Here is a 26457-nt window from a genome sequence, read left to right on the forward strand (position 1 = left end):
CTTGAATAACCATACACCCATCAATTCTCTATTGTTATTTCCTATTTTGCAGTCTATTGCGCCCACTCAAACCTACCCCATAGCTATCCACTTCCCTTCAATTGACATTAATTTCAATTTCATACTACATTTCAGTTTTAGACTATATATATATATATATATATATATATATATATATATATATATATATATATATATATATATATATATTACTTTTTGGAGGGCAATTGGGATTGTGACTTGCCCGAAATCACATGGCTAGTAAGTGTGTCAAGTATCTGAGGTCAAATTTGAATTCAGGTCCTCCTGACTCCAGGGCTGGTGCTCTATGCACTGTAAATTTTATTTTCTTGAAATCAGGCCTGTGTGAGACTTGTTGACTTATTATAAAGGAAATATCGCTCCATGTGGTGTTATCTAAGAATGTTCATCTACCACCACAGAAAAAGGATTGATGAGGATTAACCATACATATATATTCTTAAGGTGAAGTACTCTCCCATGACATATAATTTACCATCCAGGCATACACATTGTTTCTACCAGGGAACATCAGTGAAAATCCATTCAGAGGTGTGTACTAGCCAGTTCTTCAGAACCAGTTGCTACATTTTCAGTTTCAGCATTTATGCCTCAGAAATCAGTAATCTATAAATCATGGATTGATTTCACATTGTTTTTTATTATACATGTTTTTCAAAGAGTTAATATTGCAGATTAAACTTAAAAGATTGTGTGCATCTGTTAGTGGAGTTATGAACTGATCCAACCATTTGGAACTACAGCTAAAGAGCTATAAAACTGTGCATATCCTTTGATCTAGCAAGGCACTGCTGGTCTTTATCCCAAAGAGGGAGGGAGAAAAGATACTAGTACAAAAATATTCATAGGAGCTCTTTTTGTAGTGACTGAAAATTGGAAATTGAGAGGATGCCCATCAATTGTGGAATGGCTAACAATTTGTGGTAAATGGTTGTGATGGAATATTATTGTGCTATAAGAAATGACAAGGGGCAGTTAGGTGGCCAGTGAATAGAGAACCAGTCCTGGAGTCAGGAAGACCTGAGTTCAAATCAGTTCTCAGACATTTGACACTTACTAGCTGGGTGAACCTGAGCAAGTCACTTAACCCCTATTGCCTTACCAAAAAAAATAGAAAAAAGAAAAAGGAATGACAAGAAGGATGGTTTCAGAAAAGCCTGGACTTACATGAACTGATATAAAGTGAAGCAAGTAGAACCAGGAAAACACTGTACACAGTAACAACAATATGGTATGATGAAGAATTATGAGTGACTTAGATATACAATGATCCAAGACAATTTCAAAGGACTTATGCTGAAACGTACTATCTGACTCCAGAGAAAGAACTGATACTGTCTGAATACAGACTGAAGAATAACAATTTTTCTTCCTTCTTTCTTTCCAATGATTAATATGAAAATGTTTTATATATGATAACATATGTATAAATTATATGAGTTTGCTTACCACCCTCAGGAAGGGGGAGGGCAGGGAGAGAGAAAAGGGGTAGAATTTGGAACTCAGAACTTAAAAAAAGTTTAAAAATTGTTTTAACCTATAATTGGGAAAATAAAATATTATATTAAAAATTGTGTGAATGCATTTTCCCCCTTAGAAAGCCTGGCAGTTAAACATAACACCCCTGATCCTCATCCTCCCATTATTTCCAAGAAGAAAACTCATAGCCACAGAATACTGGTGACAAAGTGGGACCTCAGAGATCATCTAGTGACCAAAATCTTCATTTTATACATAATAGAATAAAGGCCCTTACACTGTGAGGGATACTGAAAATTAATGTTAAAGTCAGCACTAGAATCTGTCTTTTGACTCCTGTTCTGATGTTTTCCTCTACTGCACCATGACCACACTTTCTTCCTTCATGATATGAATTAAAACAGTTAGGCTAGTCTTTACAAGATTTTTTCACCTTGCACCCTTCTGCCCCCAGAATACCTATGATATCAGTTGGAAATACAATTAGTTAGTATTAGCTCTTTTTGAAAGTTTTTTTTTTTATTTTTAGGAGGCTCCTATTAAAAGACAATCTTCCTTAGGAACGTATTGTCTCAAGCCGATGAATCTGGCTAATAAATGTGGGATAGAAACAATATCTGAAAGGTGAGAGAGCCAGAGACAAACTGCCTGTTTCACAATGTTACCTGGGGATTTGGTTCTCTTCACAAAGGTATAAATAGTATTCTAAACCTTAGGCTATCTTAGAGAAAGAAATGAAGGCACAGGCTTCATGCTTATTAAATCTGCAGGTGGCATGAAGTGGGGAGGTGTAATCTAAGATGGCAGAAAGCAGAATCAGCCTCCAAAGATCTGTCACTAGGCTAGACCAGGAATTCTGAACTTTTTTGTGTGTCACGGACATCCTTTGTCAGTCTGGTGAGGCCTGTGGACCCCTGCTAAGAAATATGTTTTTTTTAATATACAGGATTACAAAGGAACACAATCATATTGAAATATATATATATATAAAAATGTTAAAGAGAGGGGTGGCCAGGTAGCACAGCAAGTAAGAGCACCAACTCCAGTGTCGGGATGACCTGGGGATCGAATCTAGGCTCAGATACTTAGCACCCACCCAGAGACACCTGGCCGTGTAACCTTGAGCAAGTTACTTAACCCTGATTGTTTAAAAAAAAAAGGTTAAAGAGACAAGTTCACAGACCTCCAGTACAAAATTCCAGGGCTAGACCAATGACTGAAATTGAAGATGAAATTTTATTCACATAAATGTAAAATCCTACACGTGAGTCCAAAAAAATCAATGGTTTAACTACAGAATACAGGCTCTACAGTTAGACAAAAATTAGTATGAAAAAGATTTAGAGTTTTTAATGAAATAAAACCTCAAGCTAAGTCAAAAGCATGACAAGCTAAAAAAAGTGAATGTAATCTCAGGCTTCTTTAAAAGAAACATAGAATCCAAAGCAAAAGAAGTGATAGTTTGGCTATATTTCATCCTAGTCAGAAAGGAGAAGAGTAATAGGAGATAAGAAGGCTTGGAGGGCTCAAGATAATAGCAATGGCTTTTAGGATTATAATGGAGAGTATTGATATAGTGCTTTAAGATTTGCAAAGTGCTTCGAATATGTTAAACCATTTGGAATCTGACCTTGTCAAGTCACAGGGGAGGTCAAAACTAAAGAGATCTAATGACAAAACTTGTGGTAGCCATCAGTGGAGGGTTCAAGAGGTCTTCTCCACCATGTTTTTCCCTGCTGACCTGGTTTGTGGACTGATCTACAAGGACTTCAATCAGAATTACCAATGCAGCCAAAGTGAGAAACCAGTGAAACATGCATTTAGGGTTCCTCTTTTTCCTAGGATGCTTTAGTGTAGTGAGCCACTAAAAAGTCTCAGCACACAAATGCCATGGTTTTAGGGGCATGGATGCCATGAACCAAAATATGAGAATAAATAGAAAGTTTTCATAGTAAAGGCTAGCAGAATGGTGTAAAGGCTAGCCGAATGGTGCTGCTCCCCACCTTTTGGGCCAGGATGACCTGCTGATGGGAAGGGAAAGCTCTTGGGGAGGGACATAAGCTCAGACTCCCTCCTGGCTCCCCCCCCATCATTCCCAAATAGGTTAGATATGTGCTAGAAGGAGCTCCTATCAGCTCTCTAGAAATCCATTTTCAGTGGTAACATTTACACTTTAGAAATTTGCAAATGCTATGAATCAGTGATTGTGATTATTTTCTTGATTTTCTAGACTTTAGAGAGTAAAGAGAAAATGTCAATTGTACAAATTAAACTTAAAAGTATGTCAAGAATATATTTAGAGTGCCAGGCCTAGAATCAGGAAGATCTAAATTCAAATCCAACCTCAAACATTTACTAACTATGTGATCCTGGGCAAGTCACTTAAGTGTTGTTGGCCTCAGTTTTCTCAACCACAAAATGGCAATAATAACAGCCTCTAACTCCTAGTGTTGTGAGGATTAAATGAGATGGTAATTGGAAAGCACTTAGCACAGTGCCTGGTACATTGTAAGCACTATATAAATGTTAGCTATTGGTAGCTATTATTATCATTATTTGTTTTTAGAACTGGTTGCTAAGCATTTATCAGCATGTCCCTCTGCACTGGTCACAGCTTTGACACTGAGATGAGGCATTTTTGTGAATCTGGGAAACTGAGGCATCAGGTCTGAGCAGAAGGGAAGATTTGAGGCTTTATTGCCTATCTGGACACATTAGCGGCACACAGAGGAAGGAAGCTGGGTCCAAACCCCATCTCTGAAACTCACTAGCCAGAAAGCTGTGGAAATGTGACCACCTGTCTGGTCCCCAGCTCCTTTATCATATACCTCAAAAAGGAAAGATTAAAGCACTTTATAAGTCTTGAAGACTTCTGCCAATGGGAATTCCCATATGGCTGCTATCATTTCTTTTATACTGAAACTTCTGAGGTCCATCTTTGAGGATGATGCATCATACATAAAGGATACCCTACCAATGAATTGTAATTGGCTGGGAGTCAGTCACATCAGTCACGACGACCCCTCCAGTCCTGATAGGATCTCTCCCTCCACCCCCCTCCAACTGCTTATGGGGAAAGGGACATCTCCATGTAGATTCCACTACAGTGACTTCTCCAAGTTCAAACTGATGAAAAAGGAAGGGATGAAAGACCACTGAACTTCCTGATATTGGGGGGGTCAGCTCTTTTAACTCTAATTCAGTACTCTTTCTGCCTTACCCATCTACTTCAAGAGATATCCCATTAACAGGACTTAAAGACAAAGTTTTCACAATGACATTTCTTTCCTAAAGAGGGAAGTTTGGTTTGTTGACCTTCAGGCCCCAGCATCGCTTCATCCTCTCAAACCCATCTTGTTGTTAGGGCAGCGTTTTTCAATTAGCTGGTTATAGCTTATTTATTTACTTTCCAAATATACCGGTAAATTCTGTATTTTGTTCCTGACATATGGTTTCAGTTTTCTTTTCTTCAGGGAAGTAGAGTTTTTATTCAGAATTTTTTTAGTGTTTCCAACTACTTGGAAATTGTTTTTTTTTTCATGACTTTTGATTCAATACAAAAGTAGGGAAAAATTCAAAATGAATTACTTGGTTTTCTCCCCAAATAGAAACTTTAGGATTACACTATCCTGGAAAGTTCTTTTGTTTTGTTTTTGCTTTTTTTCTATTAAGCACTTATATCTTCCTGGCCAAGAAATCAAAGGACCTAAGCAAACACTTTCCATATTTATTTTATCTCCAGGTTCATTGTACTCAAGTTTAAACAGTCCCCTAGGAGTTCTGTTATTTGTTGCAATGATGTCACAACAGTGGCTGGATTAACCAAGATAACAGAACTGAGGGTTAATGAACCCTTGTGTAAATAAGATCAAAATATAGTGAAGCTCTCAATCAATTTGGGTTTCTTTTTTTCTTTTCTTTTTTTTTTTAGCTTTTCAGTCCATCATAATAAATCCAAAGATACTGTAATAAATATTTATAGGAGGGGCAAGTGGATTTCAAAGTGAGGATAAAGTTAGCTTTTGAAAATAGTCAATGGGGGCAGCAGTGGATGGCACACTGGTGCTGAAGTCAGGAGGACCTGAGTTCAAATTCAGTCTGAAACACTTACTATGTGATCCTGGGCAAGTCATTCAACCAAGATTGCTTCAGAAGAAAAAAAAAGTTTAGTGTCTACAGAGAAATAAGCAATGAAAAAATGAGAATCAAAAGACCTGAGTACAGTTTTTGGCTATGTCAAGAAATAGCTATGTGAAGGGTTAAATTACCTCTCTGAGTCTTAGTATTCTCATCTGTAAAATTGAGACAGCAGTGTGGCCCAAAGGATAGGGAACTGGACTTGGGGAAAGGGAGACCTGAATGCAAGTTCCACTTTTGACACATACTGGCTATGTGACCTTGGACAAGTGACTTACCTATTCTAAATTGCTGGGAAGATTCTAGCCCTTGTTGGTAGAAGGAATTTCCACAGCTGGACCTTTCCTATACAAAAGAAATCACAGATCCAATATGGTCCCTATCCCTGTCCTAATATAATGCTTGAACTAATTACTTCACAGCATTGTTGTGGGAATTCAATGAAATATAGTATAGATTTTCCATCACCAGCTTTGCTTGGCTTCCACTCCATGGAAAAAACATCATGCCTCCCCTAGAATAAACTGATCACCTGAAATTTCATCGCCATGTAGATTGACTCAGTTTTGGATACTCATCACCTTCTAAACTTTCTCAGTTGCCCCTTCTCTTTGATTAAAAGGCTGAAGGATGGAGCAATAAATTCTCCCCAATGCCTTCCATTATAGAAGACTTAGGACTTTTCTGGTAACTCTCTGTTTTTAGTGGCTCTGCTTGGTTTCCTGCCATATAGCATCATGCCCCCATGAAAGGTATCCCCGGTGGCCCTCTTTTCTCTTCCTGCACCCACTTTTCAGCTTCCTTTTATATGGTGTCTTTCACCATTAGATTGTAAGCTCCTTGAGGGCAAGTACTCTCTTTTTCTAATTTGTAATCCCAGCATTAAGCAAAGTATCTGGCCCACAGAGGTGATTTCATAAATGCTGATGAACTGATTATAGTGCAGAAAGCTCTTTGTAAATTCTGAAGTATTATGGAGATAGCAAGTCAGCTATTATTTGCTGATATTACTAGTGTAGAAACATCCTATGCAACTTTCTGGAGTGAAGAATTCTCTGAGTGAAGAATCTGGAGAAAATCTGGTATGACAGAATATATTCCTTGGCTTACTCAAGACTTTTAGAAGTACAGAAAAGTAGGAATAATTTTGTAAGAGGGAGTCATTACCTACAACAGGATGGCTGGAAAAGGGAATATCTCAAAGTAAGAAGGGTGATGACTTTTTTTTTAACATTCTAGTTCAGACTGAACAACCAAACAATAATCCTCTACTTCTTCACAAATCCATCAGCTAATAAAACCAGACTTTTTCTGTTTGGCCCTGTCCAAGTTGGCATGGGCTCCACATACACATAACATAATAAATCCCCGAATCTATAAATTTGATAAACATTATCCATGTGCAGCAGCAAGCACCCCGGCGTCCTCAGGGTTTGCTGCTACCACAGGTTCTTGGATCTGCTTTGATAAAGGAAAGCAACTCAAAATGGGTTAACAAGCTTACGTTAATCAGTCAGACATATATCGTTTACCTTGTTCAGGGGAAAATGGTCAGCACCCCAAACTTCAGAATACACAGACAGAATTATCAAGTCAGAGAAACAGATCAAGTAGACAGATTTCCAAACTGTCCAACCATTACATCCATACCCAGTCAACATCTGGGTTTCCACATCTGGGTTTTTCAAATCCGGGGGACTTTCAACAACGGCTTCCCAGAATTCAGATCAAATCACAGAACACTTCTCAAAGTGAGTCCCAAAACAAAGCTACACATCAGGGCTTATATAGCCTTCTCCTGGCTCAGAGAATGAAACAACCTTATTGACTCACTGGCCAATCAAGAAGTATCTACTGAAAAACAAGCCTCCCACCCCAGGCTTCAGGTGCACTTTAGCCTAGGGGCAGGGAAGATATTCCAAATTTACATTCGCATTACACCATGTAGTGTTGCATTATATGTTTTGATTTTGAGGCCCAAATTACATATGAATTGAGGAATTATATATGCTTTGGTAAATCTAGATACACCATCTCTTTTTCTTGTCCTTGTTACAAAATGCCTCATTCCCTTTCGATCGATTCAATTTCTTTCTAATTTAAAACAGAGCAGGAATTAGTAAATTAGTGGTTAGTCTGAGTATTGTGAGTTATATATGTAAAAGTTCTGTGTGTGTGTCTTTTACCTAATAATATATTTAACTTCAAAAAAAAATTTGAAGTAGGGCAGAATTAGACCAATGATTCTATTGGTAGAAAGAGCTCCCAGTTAGGAAATGCCCTCTACCAATGAAGGTTAGTACCTGCTTGGCAATTTATAGTCTTAGAGACTTGCCTTGGAATCATACAGTCTATGCCAGAATCAGGACTTGAACCCAAGTTTTTATAACTCTGCGAACACCTTTCTAATATCCTATATTAAACTGTCTCACAGTAACCATCTTCTACTCCAAAAGTAATCTAAAATAAATTACCTCAACATTTCCAAAATTACCTGACTCTACATCCTGCCCTCCCCACCTACTTCTTTCATCAAAATGTTTATAAATGTTTATTTGAAGAAAATAAAAGGACTAAATATGACTGGCAATTATTAATGGGAAATTTGTGTTTGGTTTCAGTTAACCAAGACAATGTGACATACCAGAAAGAGGCCTAGATTCAGAGGTCACGTCAAAAGACATGGGGTTGAGGGGCAGCTAGGTGGTGCAGTGAATAGAACACCAGCCCTGGAGTCAGGACAACCTGAGTTCAAATCTGGCCTCAGGTACTTAACAGTTACTATCTGTATGACCTTGGGCAAGTCACTCAACCCCAATTGCCCTGCCCTCTCCCCTCCAAAAACAAAAGGACAAAAAAAAAGACATGGGGTTGAATTATGGCTTTGCTTACTACCTATGTGACACGAGGCCAACAATTTTACCTTTCTAGGTAAGTCTCAGTTTTCTGATCTGTAGAATAAGAGGACGGACTGCATGATTGCCAAATTTTCTTCTAGCTCTTGATCCTATAGGCTTCTGAATGCTCTGGAACCTCAGTAACAAACTTTTGAATTAGAGTTTTAAGATAGTGCTAGGAATAAAATCACAATTGACTTTTTTTTTCCATTGGTAATAATTCATGACATAATTGAAAGCAAAGAAATTTCATAGATATCACTACTTTGGAGAGTCCTTCATTAATTTCTTGGACTTCTGAGATTATGAAGAGCTTTAGATAAACACTCAATAATTTGGATACTTATCAGTCTGATAAGTCAAATGAATTTGTCGAATTACTTTAGATGTAATTTAAAATTTATATGAAGGGTAGCTACTTAATGAGTACTATTATTAAAATTTGTCATACAAACATACATTTGGAAATTTGCCAGTATATGGGATCTTAGGAGTTAGAACTAGACAGACCACTGAGATGATTTCAGGCCAGATGACCTTGTTTCATATGACATTGAGGACATTCTTATTCAGGTAGTTCATTTGAGGGACTGTGGCAATATAGTGAATAGAATCCTGGATATGAAGTTAGGAGGAGTTCAAAACCTGCCTAAATACTTGCTACCTGTGTGACCCTGGCAAAGTCACCTAGCCCCTTTGGGCCAGTTTCCTTAGAGTAAAACAAGGGGGTTGTACTCTAGAATCCCTAAGGTTCTTCCTTTGTCCTTCAGCCATTTCAGTTGTGTCTTACTCTTCATGACCCCATTTGGGTTTTATTTTGTTTTGTTTTGTTTTCAGTTTGGTTTGTTGTTTTGTTTTGCTCAGATACTTGAGTGGTTTGCCATTTCATTTTACAGTTCAGGAAAACTGAGGCAACCAGGGTTAAGTCACTTGCCCAGTAGTAAATATCTAACACCAGATAGGTCTTCTTGACTCCAGGAAAGCTAGCTTCTCAAGGTCTTTTTAAGGTTGGGCTAAGTAGATTCCTACGTCCCTTCCAACTCTGAGAGCTTTTCTTGTCTATTTCCTCCTAGGGTACTCCCATCTTCCCAGCCACTAGACTTGTTACTTGGTTGTCATCCTTAAGCCCTTGTTATTTTTCACCCTAAATATCCAATTAATTGCTATAACTGGTCCATTCTATATTTTCAACATCCCTCTGGCATGTATGGTCTCTCCTCTCCATGCACAGAACAACCACCCCAGTTCAGGGCCACATAACCTCTCATCTAGATTATTTTAAGAGTCTCATATTCAATCTACCTGTCTCAAGCCTCTTTCTACCCCAATTAATTGTTCACATAACCATTAAAGTAATTTCTTCCTAAAATATCAGTCTAAACAGGTTATCATCATCCCCTTCAAAAAAAAAAAAAACCAAAAACTGAACAGAAAAAAACCCTCTATGGACTCAAGGAGCAAATATAAACTCCTTTATTAGATACTTAAAGGTCTTCAAAATAAAACTCCTTCCTAAATATCTAGTCTTCTTACCCATTACCCCTCTCCATGTTCTCTTTCTAGCCATGCTGGCCTATTCTTGGTTCCCTACAAATGATACCATCTCTTCTGTCCCAATGACTACAACGTGCTTCTGCATCTCAGCCTCTTGGAATCTCTAGTTTCCTTTAAAACTCAGGTTAAGTACCACTTACTATTTAAAGCCTTTCCTGTTGCCCCTCTCCAAATTACCCCCCTCCTTTAACCACCTCTTATTTAGCTTATATAATGTGTATACTTTTATACATGCATGTTGTTCCCTCCCACCCCTCTACACCATTTAGAGTGTAATCTCTTGAAGGGAAAGACTTTTTCACAATTGTCTTTGTATACCTAGCATTAGTTTAGTATTTGGCATATAGTAAGCACTTAATAAATGTTTGACTAACTGAATCTTATGATAGTCCAATCTTTCATCTTTAAAATGGAGAAATTAAGTGACTGTGGTATGGGTTGTGCATTACTACTTGCCTGAATTATTATAGTAACTTTGTTATGTTTTCCTGCATCCCTTGTTCCCACCATCCAATATATCCTTCATAACAGTGCCAGAATAGTCATGTATGTTTGTGGGTTATCTTTCTACTCAACAGTCAGGTCAATGAGCATAAAGACCAGGTTTCATCTAAATTTTGTATCTCGATCAATTCCAAAGCATACTGTTCTCACAGTAGTTTCTTATAAATGACTGCTGAAGGAATAATATTTCTGATCAGATCATGTTCTTTGGTACATCAACTATGCTAGAATAGGAGTTTAGACTCCTTTTTCTGTACTGATCTCCTCTGAGCCTTAAGGTTTACTAAATTAAAATCATATTTGTATATTATTTTGGGGTATTTTCCCCCATCTCATGAAGAGATTTTTTTCAACAACAACAAACACACAAATATATTGATTTTGATCTGCTCTAGTTTCTATCCCTATTTGGATGACCTCAACAAAATAAGCCAGGCAGGTTATCATGATGCCAGGGATTTCAGGACCCACTGGTTACTGCATCATTCCACTTTACCCCAGAAGAGTCTCTAAACTGCAGGTCACCCCATTGCATGACCTTGGGAAAATATGCCAACTGTACTCTGGGCAATCTAGTCCTGCTTCCATGGTAGGTCACAACATCAGCCAGTATATTCTAGGAAATGTGGTATCAGAATTTATGAACCAGAATACTAATGCATTTTTAAAAAATCAGTTTAGAGAACTTACCCATTTTACTTGGTTTGACATTCTAAGAAATATTCATTGCCCATCCATCCATTCCTAACAATTCAGAAGGTCATTTTGCATTCAAAAGTGATGGTGTAGCAAAGTGGATAATATGCTGGCATTGGAGTCAACAAATCCTGGGTTTGAATCTTGCCACTGACACTTACCAGCTATTTAACTGAATAAGTCACTTACTATTGCTAAGTATTAGTTTCCTTCATCTATAAAATGGGAATCATGACATCTCTAGTACATGCATTATTTACCCTAGGATCCACAGAGTGCTGCTCCATTGGTAGATTTCAGAGAGTCAGTGAACTTGAAAGAAGGAAAAAGTATATCTTTACTTTTATTAACTTCTAATTAAAATTTAACATTTCTTTAAACTATGATTTTTAAAAAATCTAATAGGGGACTATAGGTTTCACTGAATGATGAAAGAAGTTCATAACACAAAAAAGTTTAAGAACTCTTGTTATCATGGGATTCTTGTGAGGCTTAACTGAGATGAGATGATGTATATAAAGCAACATCAGTAATAAGCTTTACATGCCCCAAGTGCCCAGTATCCAAAATCATTAAAACAACAACAACAAAAACATTATCTGAGCTACAAGAAAACATAAAGAGTTAAATAGGAGACTTCAATACCTCTTTCTCTGTTTTGGGTAAATCCATCAGAAAGATAAACAAAAGGGAAATAAGGAACTGAACAATTTCCTAGAGAAATTAGAGTTAAAAGATACTTCATATTCTGAATGGGTCGGCAAAAAAATATATGTTTCTTAGCAGCACATAGAACCCTTACAAAAATTGACAATATAACATGTCATAGAGATATTGCAAACAAATATAAAAAGGAAGAATATGATAACATACGATTTACAGATCATAATGCGATAAGAATCATAACTGGTTCAGGGACCACAAACACAAGATCCCAATGAAATGGAAACTTTACAATGGAATTCTAAATAATAAAAATGTTCAAGAAAAATCACTGAAACAATAGCTATAAAAGAGAAAATGATAAAAGTGGAAAGAATATAGCAAAAATTTCTGGGAGACAACTAAGGCAATCCTCATGGGAAAAATCCTATCCTTACAAACATACATTAACAAAACAGAAAAAGAAAGGATTAATGAATTGAATATGTATTTGAAAATTCAGAAATCCAACAAATAAGCAAATCTAAAAGGATTAGATATAAAAAATGAGATGGGGAAATAGATAATATTGGACATAAAAATAGAAATTATGAATAAAACTAAAAGCTGGTTCTTCAATAAGATTAATAAAATTTAAACTCTCATATAATCTGTTAGAAAATAGAATCAATAAAATATCAAATGAGCAAGGTAAAATCACAGTAAAACCAGAAGAAATAAAATGAATAATCTGAACATACTATGCATACTTATATGCTAACAAAACTATGAAGCCAAAAGAAATAGCAAAATGTCTTCAAAAATATAAAATACTGAAATTATCAAAAGACTAGAAAGAGATCCTGAAAAACCCAACCTCAGAAAGGGAAATAAATCCAGTTGCAAAGGAGCTACAAAAGGAAATATAAACTCCTGGTTCTGATGAGCTCACAGGATAATTCTATCAAAATTTTAAACAGTTAGTACCCAAACTTCACAAATTACTCTAAAAAAATGAGAACAAAAGCATTCTGACAGAATGCTTTTATGAGATAAATATAGTCCTAATACCTAAACCTGGGAAAGATAAAACAGAGAAAACTATAGGCTAATATCACTAATGAACATTGACTCTAAAATTTTAAACAAAATGCTCTCAGAGACTACAGTTATTTATCCAAGAAATCATTCATTATAACCAAGTGGGATGTATTCCAGGGATGCCAGGATAGTTCATAATTAGGAAAACAGTCAACATAATTAATAATATAAAAAACCCAAACGTCCAAAACTGCATGATCATTTCAATAGATGCAAAAAAGCCTATGACAAAATACAATAAATTGTGTATTGTTTATTGAGATGAATCTTTTAAAATATCCTATCATGCCTATATCTAAAACCAAAGACAAATATGGTTATACACTAGAACCTTTTCTAAGAAATACACGAGAGAAGAAAGGATGCCTACTTTTCCCATTATTATTTGAGACAGTTCTCAAAATGCTAGCACCAACAGTGAAATAAGAGGAAGAAATTATAGGTAAAGTATAAATATAGGTAAAGAGGAACTAAAACTCTCTCTATTTGCTGCTGATATGATGGTTTACTTGGAAAATCCTAGTCCTTTTCTTGGAAAATAAGTGGATGTGATTGAGACAATTAGTAGTTTCAGCAAAGTTGTATGATACAAAAGAAATCCCTCCAAATCAAGACCATTTCTATATAATAATCACAAAACACAAGAAACATCATCAAAAGTGAAATCTCATTCCAAATAGCTACAAAATGCATAAAATATTTGAGGATTGTCCTACCAAAGCACACAGAAAAAAAACTTGTATGTATTCAACTAGAAAATAGCCTTTAAAGAAATAAAGAACAACTTAGCTGGAGTAATACTCAGTACTCATGTCTAAGCCAAATGACATTACTACCAAAATTAATTTAGAATTTTAAGACTATAACAATCAAATTACCAAGGGGATACTTTATAGAGGGCAGCTAGGTGGTGCAATGGATAGCATACCAGACCTGGAATCAGGAAGACCTGCGTTCAAATTCAGCCTCAGATACTTTTTAGCTATATGACCTTGGGCAAGTCACTTAACCCTGTTTGCCTAAATTTCCCTCATCTGTAAAATGACCTGGAGAATGAAATAGCAAACCATTCTAGTATATTAGCCTAGAAAACCCCAAAATGGGATCACAAAGGGTCAGACATGACTGAAAAATAACTGAACAACAAAAAAACACTATATAGAATTGGATAAAATCATACTAGAATTCATTTGGAAAAACAAAAGATCAAGAACATTAAGGGAAATGATGAAAAGAAGTTAAGGACAAAGAGGGAATAGCACTCAGAAATCTTAAACTGTATTATAAAGCAGCAGTCAACAAAACCATCTGGTAATGGTTAAAATGTAGAGACAGATTGATGGAACAGACTAGTCAAGAGAGAAACAGAAACAACATAGCTCAATAACCTGGTGTTTTATAATGTAGAAAACATCCATTACCTGGCCAGGACAGGGGTGGGGAAGGAAAAGGGGATGCCTTATCTGATAAAAGCCGCAAGGAAAAATGGAAAGCAGTCTGGCAGAAATCATGCTTAGATGAACACCTTTACTTCATATTCCACAATACATCTAAATGGACATACAGCCTTAATATTAAAGATCATACCATAAAGACAATTAGCAGAGAAACAGATCATATACCCCTTACAACTCTGGGCAATGTGAATCCCTTAAAGGACTGAATAAGTGACAAAAAAAGAGTTAGTATTATAATCCTGTGACTAATTAACGCTGACTTTTAAAAAGTACACTAAAACAATGATGCCTCAAGTAAATGTAATATCAGTAACATATAATTTCAACACTCATTGTCATATATTCTTCAACTAAATTCTCCTCTGCCCAGAAGGGTCCTTAAGCTACGGGCAAGTTCTTTCAGGTTCTACTGGGTCTTGGACTGGTTCTGTCAGAAGAGGACCAGCTCACACATCATGAAGACAGGTTGCCAGGTGAAAGGTGTTTTGTTTACTTTTTGTTGGGGTGGGGGTGGGAGAAGGAGGTTTCTAGCCACAAATTTCTCTAGTCTTTGTCACTCAAGGAAGGCTCCATGACCAAAAACATCCATCACTTGATGACCACCCTCCTGGTGATGGTTCTATCTAATCTTAGCTAATCCAGTCCAGCACCAGGACCATGCTAATACTAATAATACCTAGTATTTATAAAGCATTTTATGGTTAATAATTGATTAATGCCAGCACCTAACTCACAAGTATATGAGCTAGATGCTATTATTAATCCCATTTTAAAAATAAGGAAACTGATATTGAACACAATTAAGTGACTTACTCAGGGTTACACAGCTGTTAAGTGTCAGGAAAGGATTTGAGCTCAGGTCAATCTGATTTAGGGTTCACTGCTCTAACTATACCGGGCCACATAAATGTTTCTACATCTTTAAGGTCTTAGGAAGCTAGGTGTCACAGTGGATTGAATGCCAAGTCTGGAGTCAGGCTGACTCCTCTTTCTGGCCTTAGATGCTTACTAGCTGTGTGACCCTGGGCAAGGCACTTAACCCTGTTTTTCTGAGTTTTCCTCATTTATAAAATGAGCTTGAGAAAGAAATGGCAAACCACTCTAGTATTTTTGCCAAGAAAACCCCACATAATGTCAGGAAGAGTTGGACATGACTGGACAACAATAAAGACTAGCCAGAGTTTGCCCATAGCATGAAATTATGGCTCTTGTCAAAGTCACTGAACATTAATAGTGGAAACTGCAAGAACATGTAATTGCATTCACATTATGCACTCTTGCATTGCATTAATAAGAATTCATCACTAAGGGCCACCAAATATCAAAGTTATTCATGTAACATAATTAGGGATTTCAAAGGATAATGATGCCAGGAAAAAAATCCCTAGGCTTTTGGTTAAAGGTTGAGAAGGTAATTATATAAACATCTATTTATATATTCTTTAACCTCTCATCAAATTTCAAGAAATCATTAACCAGACAAGTATTTGGACTGGGAATTTAGCAATAGGTTAGGACATTCCGACAGCCTACACATGTCTACATTTTAATGTTTTCCATAGTGCAAATGGTAACTATGCATGAGCAAAGTCTAAGGACTCATGCTTTTGCTCAGGTTATTAGAAAAAATACATTATATACATATGTATGCATATATATATATTCATTCTATTATGTTCAATATGATAATAACTCATCTTCCAAGTCACCAAGCTCACAACCTGTGCCATCTCAATCCTCACTCTTACTTTACATATCTAATCTGTTGCTAAATCATGTTACAGTATCTCTCATCCATATCCCCTACTCTGCATGAAACAGCCACTTGAGTTCAAACCCTCATCACTTCTTGCCTGAATAGGCCATTATCCTCTACTTGTCCTCCCTTCCTTGAGCCTCTCTACACCGCAATCCATTCTCTTTGCAGCTGCCAAAGTCATTTTCCTAAAGTGTAACATTGACCATATCATCTTCCCTCAGTGAGCTCCAGTGTTTCCTCGTTACCTGCAGGGTCAATTATAAAGTCTTCATTTGGGCTTTTAAAATCCTTCACAACCTAATTCCTTCTTAGCTTTAAAGTTTTCTTATACCCTACTCTCCTTCACACCTTCCATAATCAACTAAGCTTGTCTCCTTGCTGTTCCTTGCATGACATTACAACTCCCATTTGAATGTCTTTGCATTGGCTATTTGACATGTTTGGAATCTTCTATTCTCTTATTTCTCCTGGCTTCCTTCATGACTAGCTCAAAGTCCACCTTTTACAGGAAGCTTTTCTTGTTCCCCCAGGCTGCTAATGATGCTCCTGTTGTATTACCTTCCATCTATTCTGTATACATCTTGTATGTATCTAGTAAATTACATATCATCTCCATTAGAATGTCAATTTTTTAAGTGCTAGGACCATTACTGTATTTCTTTATGTCTATTTCCCCATTTTTTTGTCTTGGTGATGGTTTTTGTTTGCTTAAAGCCAATTATTACTTTTCTTGACTAAGGTTTTAGCCAATGGTTTTGTCATAGGTAAACACTTCTAGGGAAAGGAAAAGGGGCTTCTTGCCTGCACAGCCCAGAGGTAGTCCAGACGTAACTTCAAGTCCACCTGCCTGGCATGAAGGGCCAGAGCACAGGAAAATAGCAAAATAGCCAATATGGGTTCATATCCACGGAGGTAAAAGGTGCCACCCCTTAGGAGAAAAGACGAGCTCAAATTAGTGATCAGTTCCTGAGGTCAATGCTTGAGCTTAATATAAAAAAAACTTCTTTGAGTAATATCATAAATGCAATTACTCTGGAGATACCTATTCCTAGACATTATAGATAGAATCTACTCTCCTTAATTCAAAGATTCAAATGTTTTTAATGGCCTTCAATGTTCCACTGGTTTAACAGTTTTATCCACATTGAGTTTGTCACTTTGTGCTTAAAAGGACATACCCTGGTTAATTTTTTTAATGTGTAAAAATTTGGTCAGTCAGAATACATTTGTTGAACACCAACTATGTGCTAGTCACTGCTTAAGAGTACTGATTTGTTCTTTTAGAATTTAGACTATATTGGTGATAGTGGAAGAGGCTGCCTCACTGAATGACAGCATCTTGAAAATTGTTTTTATTGTTTTAAAAATCTAGCTTTATTTTTGAAAATGATATTTATAGTAAAGCAGAAATAGAAGAGATATTGAATATATTAATTTTAATAAAGAAGCCTCAACCCTTCAAAATACATTTTCTTCCTTATCACTAAGGAAGTTTAATTTAAAATCCTTCAACATACTGAAAGAAGACTTGATATTTTTTTTTCCTAAAATATATTTCCCCTTAGGAATAACACTAGAGTATCAATAAAGCCATTGCCTTTTTCTATTTTAATTTTTTTCACTAAACAAATATATATTCTCACCCTCTTACTTCCTTTCCCTCCCACTGTTGAGGAGGAAAGAGAACAAGAAAAAGAACTTATAATAAATATTCACAGTCAAGTAAAGCAAATTCATGCATTTGTCATGTCCAAGAAATAAACTTATCATTTTTCACCCTAAGTCCTCACTTCTCTGACAGAGATGGAAAATTTGATTCATCATTGGTCCTTTGGAATCCTTGATACTACAATGATCAGAATTTTTAACTGAAAGACTTGGAAACTATGATCAATTAAATGACCAAACCTCAACTCCAGAGGATGGTGAAACATAGAACCAAGTTCCAGATGGAAAGGTGATTGACTCAGAGTCCATATTGAGCCATTTTTTATTTCTGGAGGGGAAAGGGAGAGGAATTTGGATAATAGGGGAATTTGTTTTGCTTGACTCTATAGTATATGTCTGTAATTGGTTTTGTTTTTCTTGCTTTCTCAATGTGGCAGGGGGAGGTGGGGAGGAAAAAATTCAGAGCCAAAAATTTCTAAAAATCAATTTAAAATAACTATTGTCTTAAGAGTTGGAACTACACTGGAATTATTGACAAATGGCAGATAGCCTCCAAAGAGACCCATTAGACCTCCTCCCCTAGTGATATTCCAGTAATTTCACTTACCCCACTGCTTTTCTGTACCCACTGAGCTCCAAAACAAGTATATACAAGACTGTAACCAAAAAGAGAAGGATCATTTTTGGCAATGAAGAGACACGGAGAAATATTGCCAGCGTCAAAGTTCCCACAATGCAGGAAAGGAACGTGTGATGGGCTGTGTCACAGGGTAGGACATTCCTTGTCTTATTCATTCCTCCAGAAGAAATAATCACTAAGGACCTGCTGGAATTAGTGTTCCATGACCAAGGCATGCAGCCCACCTGGGAGAGTAGGAAGAAAGGGATATAGAAAAGAAAGCCTTGTAAAGTAATAATCCATTTTGAACACACACACCATCAAACACAGCCCTAGTATCTTATCTGTTAAAATGTTTTTAATTTAGAATAGGTATCTAGCTGTAACTGATTATTTACAAAGTTCACATTTCATGTGGTTACAATGAGTTTTGCATATATTATCTCATTTGATCCTTAAAACAGTGCTGTAAGCTTGTATATTATCTATATTTCACAGATGAGACAGGAAAATAATAAGAACTCATATTTATCTAGTGCTTCAAGACTTACAAAGGACGTTTCTTTCAACAACCAGATGAGGCAATAGGGCAAATGCCATTATTCTTATTTTATAGATCAGGGAAATAAGGCTCAAATAGATTGATATTCTCAATGTTTCATAGTAAGCACATTTTTCTTAGAGTATATATCTCTCCCATCCTCCCCATCCCCAACACAAAACCAAACATACATATAGAAATACACATTACACCATGATGCCAATCTCCTGCATCTCTGAAACAAGGATTGGCACCAGTTACCCTTTCCACTCAGTGAAATCTATTCTACTTCTGGGACATGCTCATAGCATACCATTCTATCAGTTAACTCCATGTCCCTTTTACATGAAAGTCACGGTGGCAATTAGCTCTCACTCCCCATTTTTCCTTCAGATGCTAAATAGGGCAGAATCTACTGCTTCTGTCTTGCCTTGTTTATTAGAAAACCCACAGAGGTGATCTTTGAGAAGATTCACTACAAAGAAAGATTCATTGTGTTTTGTTTCTTTATAAGGGGTTATTAAGAAAAATGAAAGAGGACGAACTTGGTTAGACTCCGCTATGCTAAATCATGTTTATAAAGTTTACAAAGTTGGACAAAGTTGAATAATCTTGCCGATTATTGTTTGTGTATATATACATATGTATGTTTATATATGCATACATATGTATATATTAGTCTTTAAATGAAATAACTAAATCCAGATTATTTGAACATATTTTTGAGGCATCATTTCAATTAAATGTCTTCATCCATAAAATGAGCAGTCAAAGACAGTTACTTAGGTACATGTTGAATACCCAATGCTAGCTGAATTGAATTTAGTTACTCACATATTTCATCTCCCCAACAAAGAGCCTATCTACCCTGTATATGTCTTGTATGTATCTATCTTTCTACATCTACGTTTTCTTTCATATTAGAATGTAAGTTCCTTGGGGAGTGGGAGCAGCTTTTGCCTTTTTTTGCATAACCAATGCTTAGTATAGTGGGGCAACTAGGTGGTGCAGTGAATAGAGCACTGGCCCTGGAATCAGGAGGACCTGAGTTCAAGTCCAGCCTCAGACACTTAACACACATACCAAAAAAAAAAAAAAAACTAACCATATGACCTTGGGCAAGTCACTTAACCCCAATTGTCCTACCTTCCCTCTCTAAAAAAAGCAAAAAAACAAAATCAAAAACAATATGCATAGTATATCACTTGAATCACAGTAAATACTTAATAAATTCATGCTGATCAGTCAACATTCTAACTGTAATCTTAGAGATGATTCATATCTCCAATTCTTCTATTAAAAATTTTTGCCTCGGTTCCTCCCTTCATTTCCTAGATTTTCCTCCAAGAAAGACTGTATCTTGTTCAGGTTCGCATACCCAATGTAACATAACTTAAATGGTGCCTTTCACAGACATCATAGTCCAATAAATGTTGGCTATTGGCTGGAACTGAAATTAATTACATTTTTTTTAAAAAAGGACTAACACTCTTATCATTTGTATGGAAGATCCCATAAACTAAAGGAGTCTTAAAAATGGATATTCAGCAGAAAAAAATTTTATTTCTATAATAAAGTTGTCTCTCTTGTTCTCACTCCCAACTCATTCTTTAGATATGTGTATGCATATGTGCATTTGTTTATATATATGTATGTACATACATATATGTATCTATAATATTATATTTTACTGTTCTCTATGACTGGGGCCTTAACCAGGAATTCTGGGACCTGGGAACAAATTCCGTTTGAGGAGAATGTGGTACACAAAGGATTTTTTCCCCTAGTCAAATGCTGTTATACCCACACAGAGGATTGCAAATCTCCTGAATAGTCTGGCTCCAGCTCCTAAAACACAGCCAGCCCTTAGGAAGATATTGGTATAAGATGCAGTTGTATGTGTAGGGGTATGGTACTTCCCAAACCCCCTCCCCCCCCGAAAATTGAGAGATAATACCCGGACAGTGTGGTGACCATAAAGGACCCTGAGGCATGAGGTTACAGACTTCTATGGGGGAAGAAGTGAATTTCCCACTCAATATTAGAGTGCTGTGGTGAATACCAGTCACCTCACCTGCATTACTGCTCTATTCATAACCCTGCTGTCCCATGGGTCAACAAGAATGGAAATAGTGTCACTGAGGCCATGCCAATATAATGCAAAGATAATGGGTTGAAAATTTTAAAAGGTATTTAGTTAACTGTTTTTTTGCCTTCAAAAAGCAAAAAAAAATGTTTTCATAGTATAGCAATGTCATATAGTTGAAATAACATGGAATTGGATTCACTAAAGATCTGAGTTTGAATCCTGGCTTAGACATTTATTTCCTATGTTACCGCTAGGTAAGTCACTTAATCACTCTGAAACTCTGTTTCCTTATTTATATATACTACCTATTTACCTCATAGGAGGCATTGTAAGGAAAACACTTTGGGGACCCTGAAGTACTGTATGAATGCCAATTATTATTCCTTGCAGATTTTTTTCACTTAATTCACTTTTTATAGACTTCTTGCAGACAGTTTTTGTGCCTACTCCATTGATACTCTTTGAGCATGTACAAGTCTAAATCAATTTTTTAAAATATGACTGACATGTTCCCAACCTTTATATTTCTTTGCTGTCAAGTTAATCCAATTTTAGAACAAGAAAAGAGGAATATGCATAAAGAATGAACTGCAATAATGCTGGTGATAGGGGACCAAGTATGATACCCACCATACAGGTTTTCTGTATTCTAATAAGTCCTATGGACTTGATATGCATAGCCACATATGCTTAGGGACAGGGTCTGACCCACAGTATAACTGAAACTATGCCATTAAAAAACACTTTGAAGTAGGAACTAATATTTTATTAAAGCTTCAGCATAAAATGCAATTTCCAGACATCTGTCAGTGAAAGAATCTTAGGTTTTAATTTGCTTTTATTTTTATTATTTACTTACATAGAGGAACTCAAGATTTTATTTGATGGGATTTAGGCAAATTGAAGGTTGTTGTGAGGCAGGTGACAACAAAGAAAATGAACAAAACATTTTAAAATTGCTGAATCTGTGACATGGAAATATGCCTTGCTTACAGTCATGGAGAGAGTGAAATGAATTTGAAACAAACACTGTGCCTTTTACCTAACCTTGCAAGTTTTAGTGATTTTCATTTTTCTGGAACTCTACAAAGAATCCAGAGTCTGAAATCGACCCCACACTCGTCTAGGGAGGTTATAGAATTTGTGACTCACATGTAGCAGTATGAACACACCTGTGATACTGCTAACAAAATTTAAGGCCTTGAAAAAAAACTACCACCAAGTATTTATCTAGTACCTATTAGATGCCAGGCATGGTGCTAAGTGCTTTACAAACATTATCTCATTTGATCCTCACAATAGCCCTGGGAGGAAGGTGTACTATTATCTCTAATTTATAGTTGAGGAAACTGAGACAGAGTCAGATTAAGTGACTTGTTCAGTGCAACACAGCTAGTACGTGTCTGAGATCAAATCTGAACTCAAGTCTTTCTAACTGTGCAGTTTACATCAGTGGTGAGGAATAATGTTATTTTGACAGGGCTGTGGAGATGTTTCCATTGCAAAATGTTCACTGTATACAGACTCTTAATCACAGAGCTAAAAGAGATCACCAAGATTTCCTTACTGCTGCATTTTTCAGATGAGGAAACTGAGTCTCAAAAACACTGAATGAATTGCCCATGGTCATAAAACTAGTTAGTGGCAGGACCAGGATTAGGGCCCAGACTTCTGACTATATTGTGCCCTCCCCCTCTTTTTAAAAATCATACAACAACTGCTTCTAGCAACCAAAAAGTGGGCATGCATATCCTTTGGAATTCTTTAGAAAGAATTAAAATTATGTCCTAAGAGGTGATGCCTAAAAGCTAGCAAACATACAAGCATATCATCTAGTGGTACAAAGACACGGCTCCTTCCACCACAGTAAGGTGGCACAGTAGATAAAACCTCAGTGTCACGAAGACCTGAATTCAAAATCAGCTTTAGACTCTTACTAGTTGTTTGATCCTGAGCAGTTTATTAATCTCTGTTTGCTTCATTTTTCTCATCTGTGAAATGGGGATTATAATAGCACTCACCTCTCAGCTCAAATGAGATAATATGCATAAAAAGTTTAGTACACAGTAGACACTTAGCAAACACTTATTCTCTTCCTCTTTTCCACTTTTCTGCAAGCATATGCAGCTCTAGTTGGCTTTAAGAATCAGGACTGCATTTCTGTTTGGTTTGGGTTTTTTTCACCTTTTAGAGGGCAATTGGGGTTAAGTAACTTGCCCAAGGTTACACAGCTAGTTTTTTTGTGTGGGTGTTAAGTGTCTGAGGCCAGAACTGAACTCGGGTCCTCCTGACTCCGGGGCCGGTGCTTTACTCACTGCGCCACCTAGCTGCCCCTTGCATTTCTGTTTTGAGAATACACATATACTTGCACACACATAAAAACACACACAGACACACATACGATCCTCAATATAGAATAAAAAAGTGAAATTCCTGCCAACATTTGATTTACCCCCAGAATTAAAATGCATCTTCCTATTTATTCATATGTCATATTGTGATGGAGTGCTAATGATGATATCAACATCTACCTCACAGGGTGGTTACAAACCTTAGAGTGTTATATAAAATTATTATTATCCCTGTTTTATAAATGGGGGAAAAAATCTGAGGCTGAGAGGTTATGACTTATCCAGAGTCACATAGCTAGTGCACATCTAATGCAAGATTTGAACTCAGGTTTCCTGATTCCCAGTCCAGACACAAAACCTACCCAGCTGGCTTGTTTTCTATTTCTATTTCTAGTGATATCCTGCAGGCCATGTTAATGCCCTCTAAGACTTCATATATTAACACATGTTGAGGACATTTTATCCTTGGGTGTATTTTTATTGTAACTCTTTGAAAGTTGGTCATTTATGTATGATTTTGATGGCAAGTCTTCATGAAGAAGCATATTCCATTGACTAGGCCTTTCCTTATTGACATGACCTTTCCTTAGTTCTGCTGAATTTAGAGTTGATAGTTAATACATGTACATTGGAGAAAGGTTTGTTATTACTCAGTCATTTTGGTCATGTCCTACTCTTTGTGACATAATCTGGGTTTTCTTGTCAAAGATATTAAAGCGGCTTGCCATTTCCTTCTCTAGCTCATTTTACAGATGAGGAACTGAAACAAACGGGGTTAAGTGACTCGCCCAGGGTCAGATATCTAGTAAGCATGTGAGGGTAGATTTGAATTCATGAAAATGAGCCTTCTTGATTCTAAGACCAGTGCTTTGAAAAATGCATGCTATATATAGATATATATATATGTATGTATGTATGTATGTATATATATGTATATATATATATTCTAGAAATACATTTAGGCCTACATAGGTAGATTCAAATGTATAGTATTGTTTAGGAAGTCAAAAGGCAGAAATTACAAGTTTTTGTTTCTTAAGGAATAAAACTATGTTTAAGAAAATAACTCCTTAAGAGTATGCATCTTTCCATCTATTAAAACTCTTATGTTCAACTTTAAAATTAGACTCTAGAGTGATCTTACTAGGGGCTACTAGGCTTGAAGAGTTAGTGAAAATATGTTATTCTATTTATAATTATATTGTTGAAATTCTATCTTTGCATTACAAAGTTAAATACTCACCACACATCCTTGAGCCACAGAGTAAAGTAAAATTACGATGAAAACACATAAAACAGTACGAATTTGAATTGTCAGGCACCCTGGAAAACACTAAAAAAACAAAAATATTATTACTTTTAACAAACATTATTTTAATCACATTTTAAAATATTCTCTAAATGAGAACATAGAAGAAAGCCAGAATTTCACATCTTTCTATCTAGTCTCGCCTCCATTATATAACGTCCAACTTTCTGAGTTATATTCTTCTATCCCCTGTTTCTAAGGACATACTTTTGAAAGCAACAGTCTGGTACCTTGGAAAGAACAATCATGGAGATGAAGAAGCAGCATTCTTGGGAAATAGGTTTCATTGATATTTTTTGGTTTTTACATTTTGCCTTTATCATTCCTTCCTGTACCACCATTCCCTCTTTTTTGTGACAAGAAAACAACATAGCAAATACATTTGTTATAAGAAAAAACACTTGTTTGATAATGTCTGTAGTATTCTATATTAGTAGCCCCCTGCCTTTCTTCTGTGAGCAACATTCTTCCCTGGGATATTTATCATTTGTCTTTTAAACACAAAACTCAACTCCTTTTGGTGATCTTTTTATTTACATTGTTGTTATTTTGCATATTTTTCTCTTGGTTCTGTTTATTTTCCTTTGCATTGGATCATATACATCTTCTAATGATTTCCTATCATTTCTTATGGCCAAATAAGTCTGTTATATTGTAACCAGAGGCTCAGAGTCCATTTATATAAGTCTCTCCTCATTGGTGGAAACTTATTACTCAATGATCTGCAACTGTGTGAGGGGTAGGGTTGAAAAGAGATTGAGAGAAGAGAGATCTTGGGTTTCTGAACATGGAACTAGATTCTCTTCAGGGAGAAGTCCCTGAGAGGAGAAAAAGACTGGGAAGAAGTCAGCATTTATAGGAGTTGGCACTTCAGTCATATCCCTGTCACCAGTTTGGAGCCACTAAATTTACCTAGTGTAGAGATATGGTTATGAGGTCTGGAAGGCAGGAACGAAGACCTGGGAAAGGAAGCCATCTTGGTTTCCTCCAGAAAACAGAGGCCCTAAGAAAAATACCACAATGGGAGAAAGAGAAGGGCTTTACAGAAGAATATTCCAGGTTAGAAGGCACAGGGAGGGGTGTATGTTCTAGGTTGCTAAGGTACGCTCCAGGTTAAGACAGAGGCAGAAACAAAGCAAGAACAAGACCAGGAGGCAAAAATACAGCATAGTTTTTTTTCCCCAACCATTCCCTGTGTGCAGCAGCTTTACATACAATTCTTTGTTTCCATAAAAGAAGTGCTGCTATGAATATTTTGTTAGATGGTTGTTCAGTCATTCAGTCATGTCTGAATCTTCATGAACCATAGCATGCCAGGCAAATAATGTCTATGGGGTTTTCTTGGCAAAGACACTGGAATAGTTTGCCATTTCCTTCTTCTGTGAATCACAATTTGTTACATCGTTCCTTTATTTCTGACTTTGATTTCCTTGGCCAACTCCATCAGCTTACACATAAGGAAACTTAGTTTCAGAAAAGTGGTGTGACTTAGCCATGTCATACAGATAGATGGGCAGGATCAGAGGCGAGATTCAACCCATTTTCTCCATCTCTAAATGTAATATTTTTTTTTCACTACAAGGCAAGGGTTTTTGATGCAGAAATCAAAAGT

The 26457-nt window shown here is 36.4% G+C and overlaps 1 protein-coding gene across 1 annotated transcript in view; it reads right to left on the reverse strand.

Moving 5' to 3' along the window:
- Positions 1 to 26457, reverse strand: part of ADCY1 (adenylate cyclase 1) — a 363162-nt gene that overhangs the window by 34822 nt on the left and 301883 nt on the right. The window contains exons 12-14 of the mRNA XM_069095456.1: positions 24780 to 24869; positions 18544 to 18800; positions 17070 to 17196 (exon numbers count right to left, since the gene is read on the reverse strand). Of these exons, the coding sequence (XP_068951557.1) occupies positions 17070 to 17196; positions 18544 to 18800; positions 24780 to 24869 (474 nt within the window). The remainder of the gene's footprint in view (positions 1 to 17069; positions 17197 to 18543; positions 18801 to 24779; positions 24870 to 26457) is intronic.

This window comes from Petaurus breviceps, unplaced genomic scaffold (genome assembly GCF_028583685.1).
Source record: "Petaurus breviceps papuanus isolate PSGF00001 unplaced genomic scaffold, PetGlider_PUasm1.0 227, whole genome shotgun sequence".
In the NCBI taxonomy this organism is placed as follows: Eukaryota; Metazoa; Chordata; class Mammalia; order Diprotodontia; family Petauridae; genus Petaurus; species Petaurus breviceps.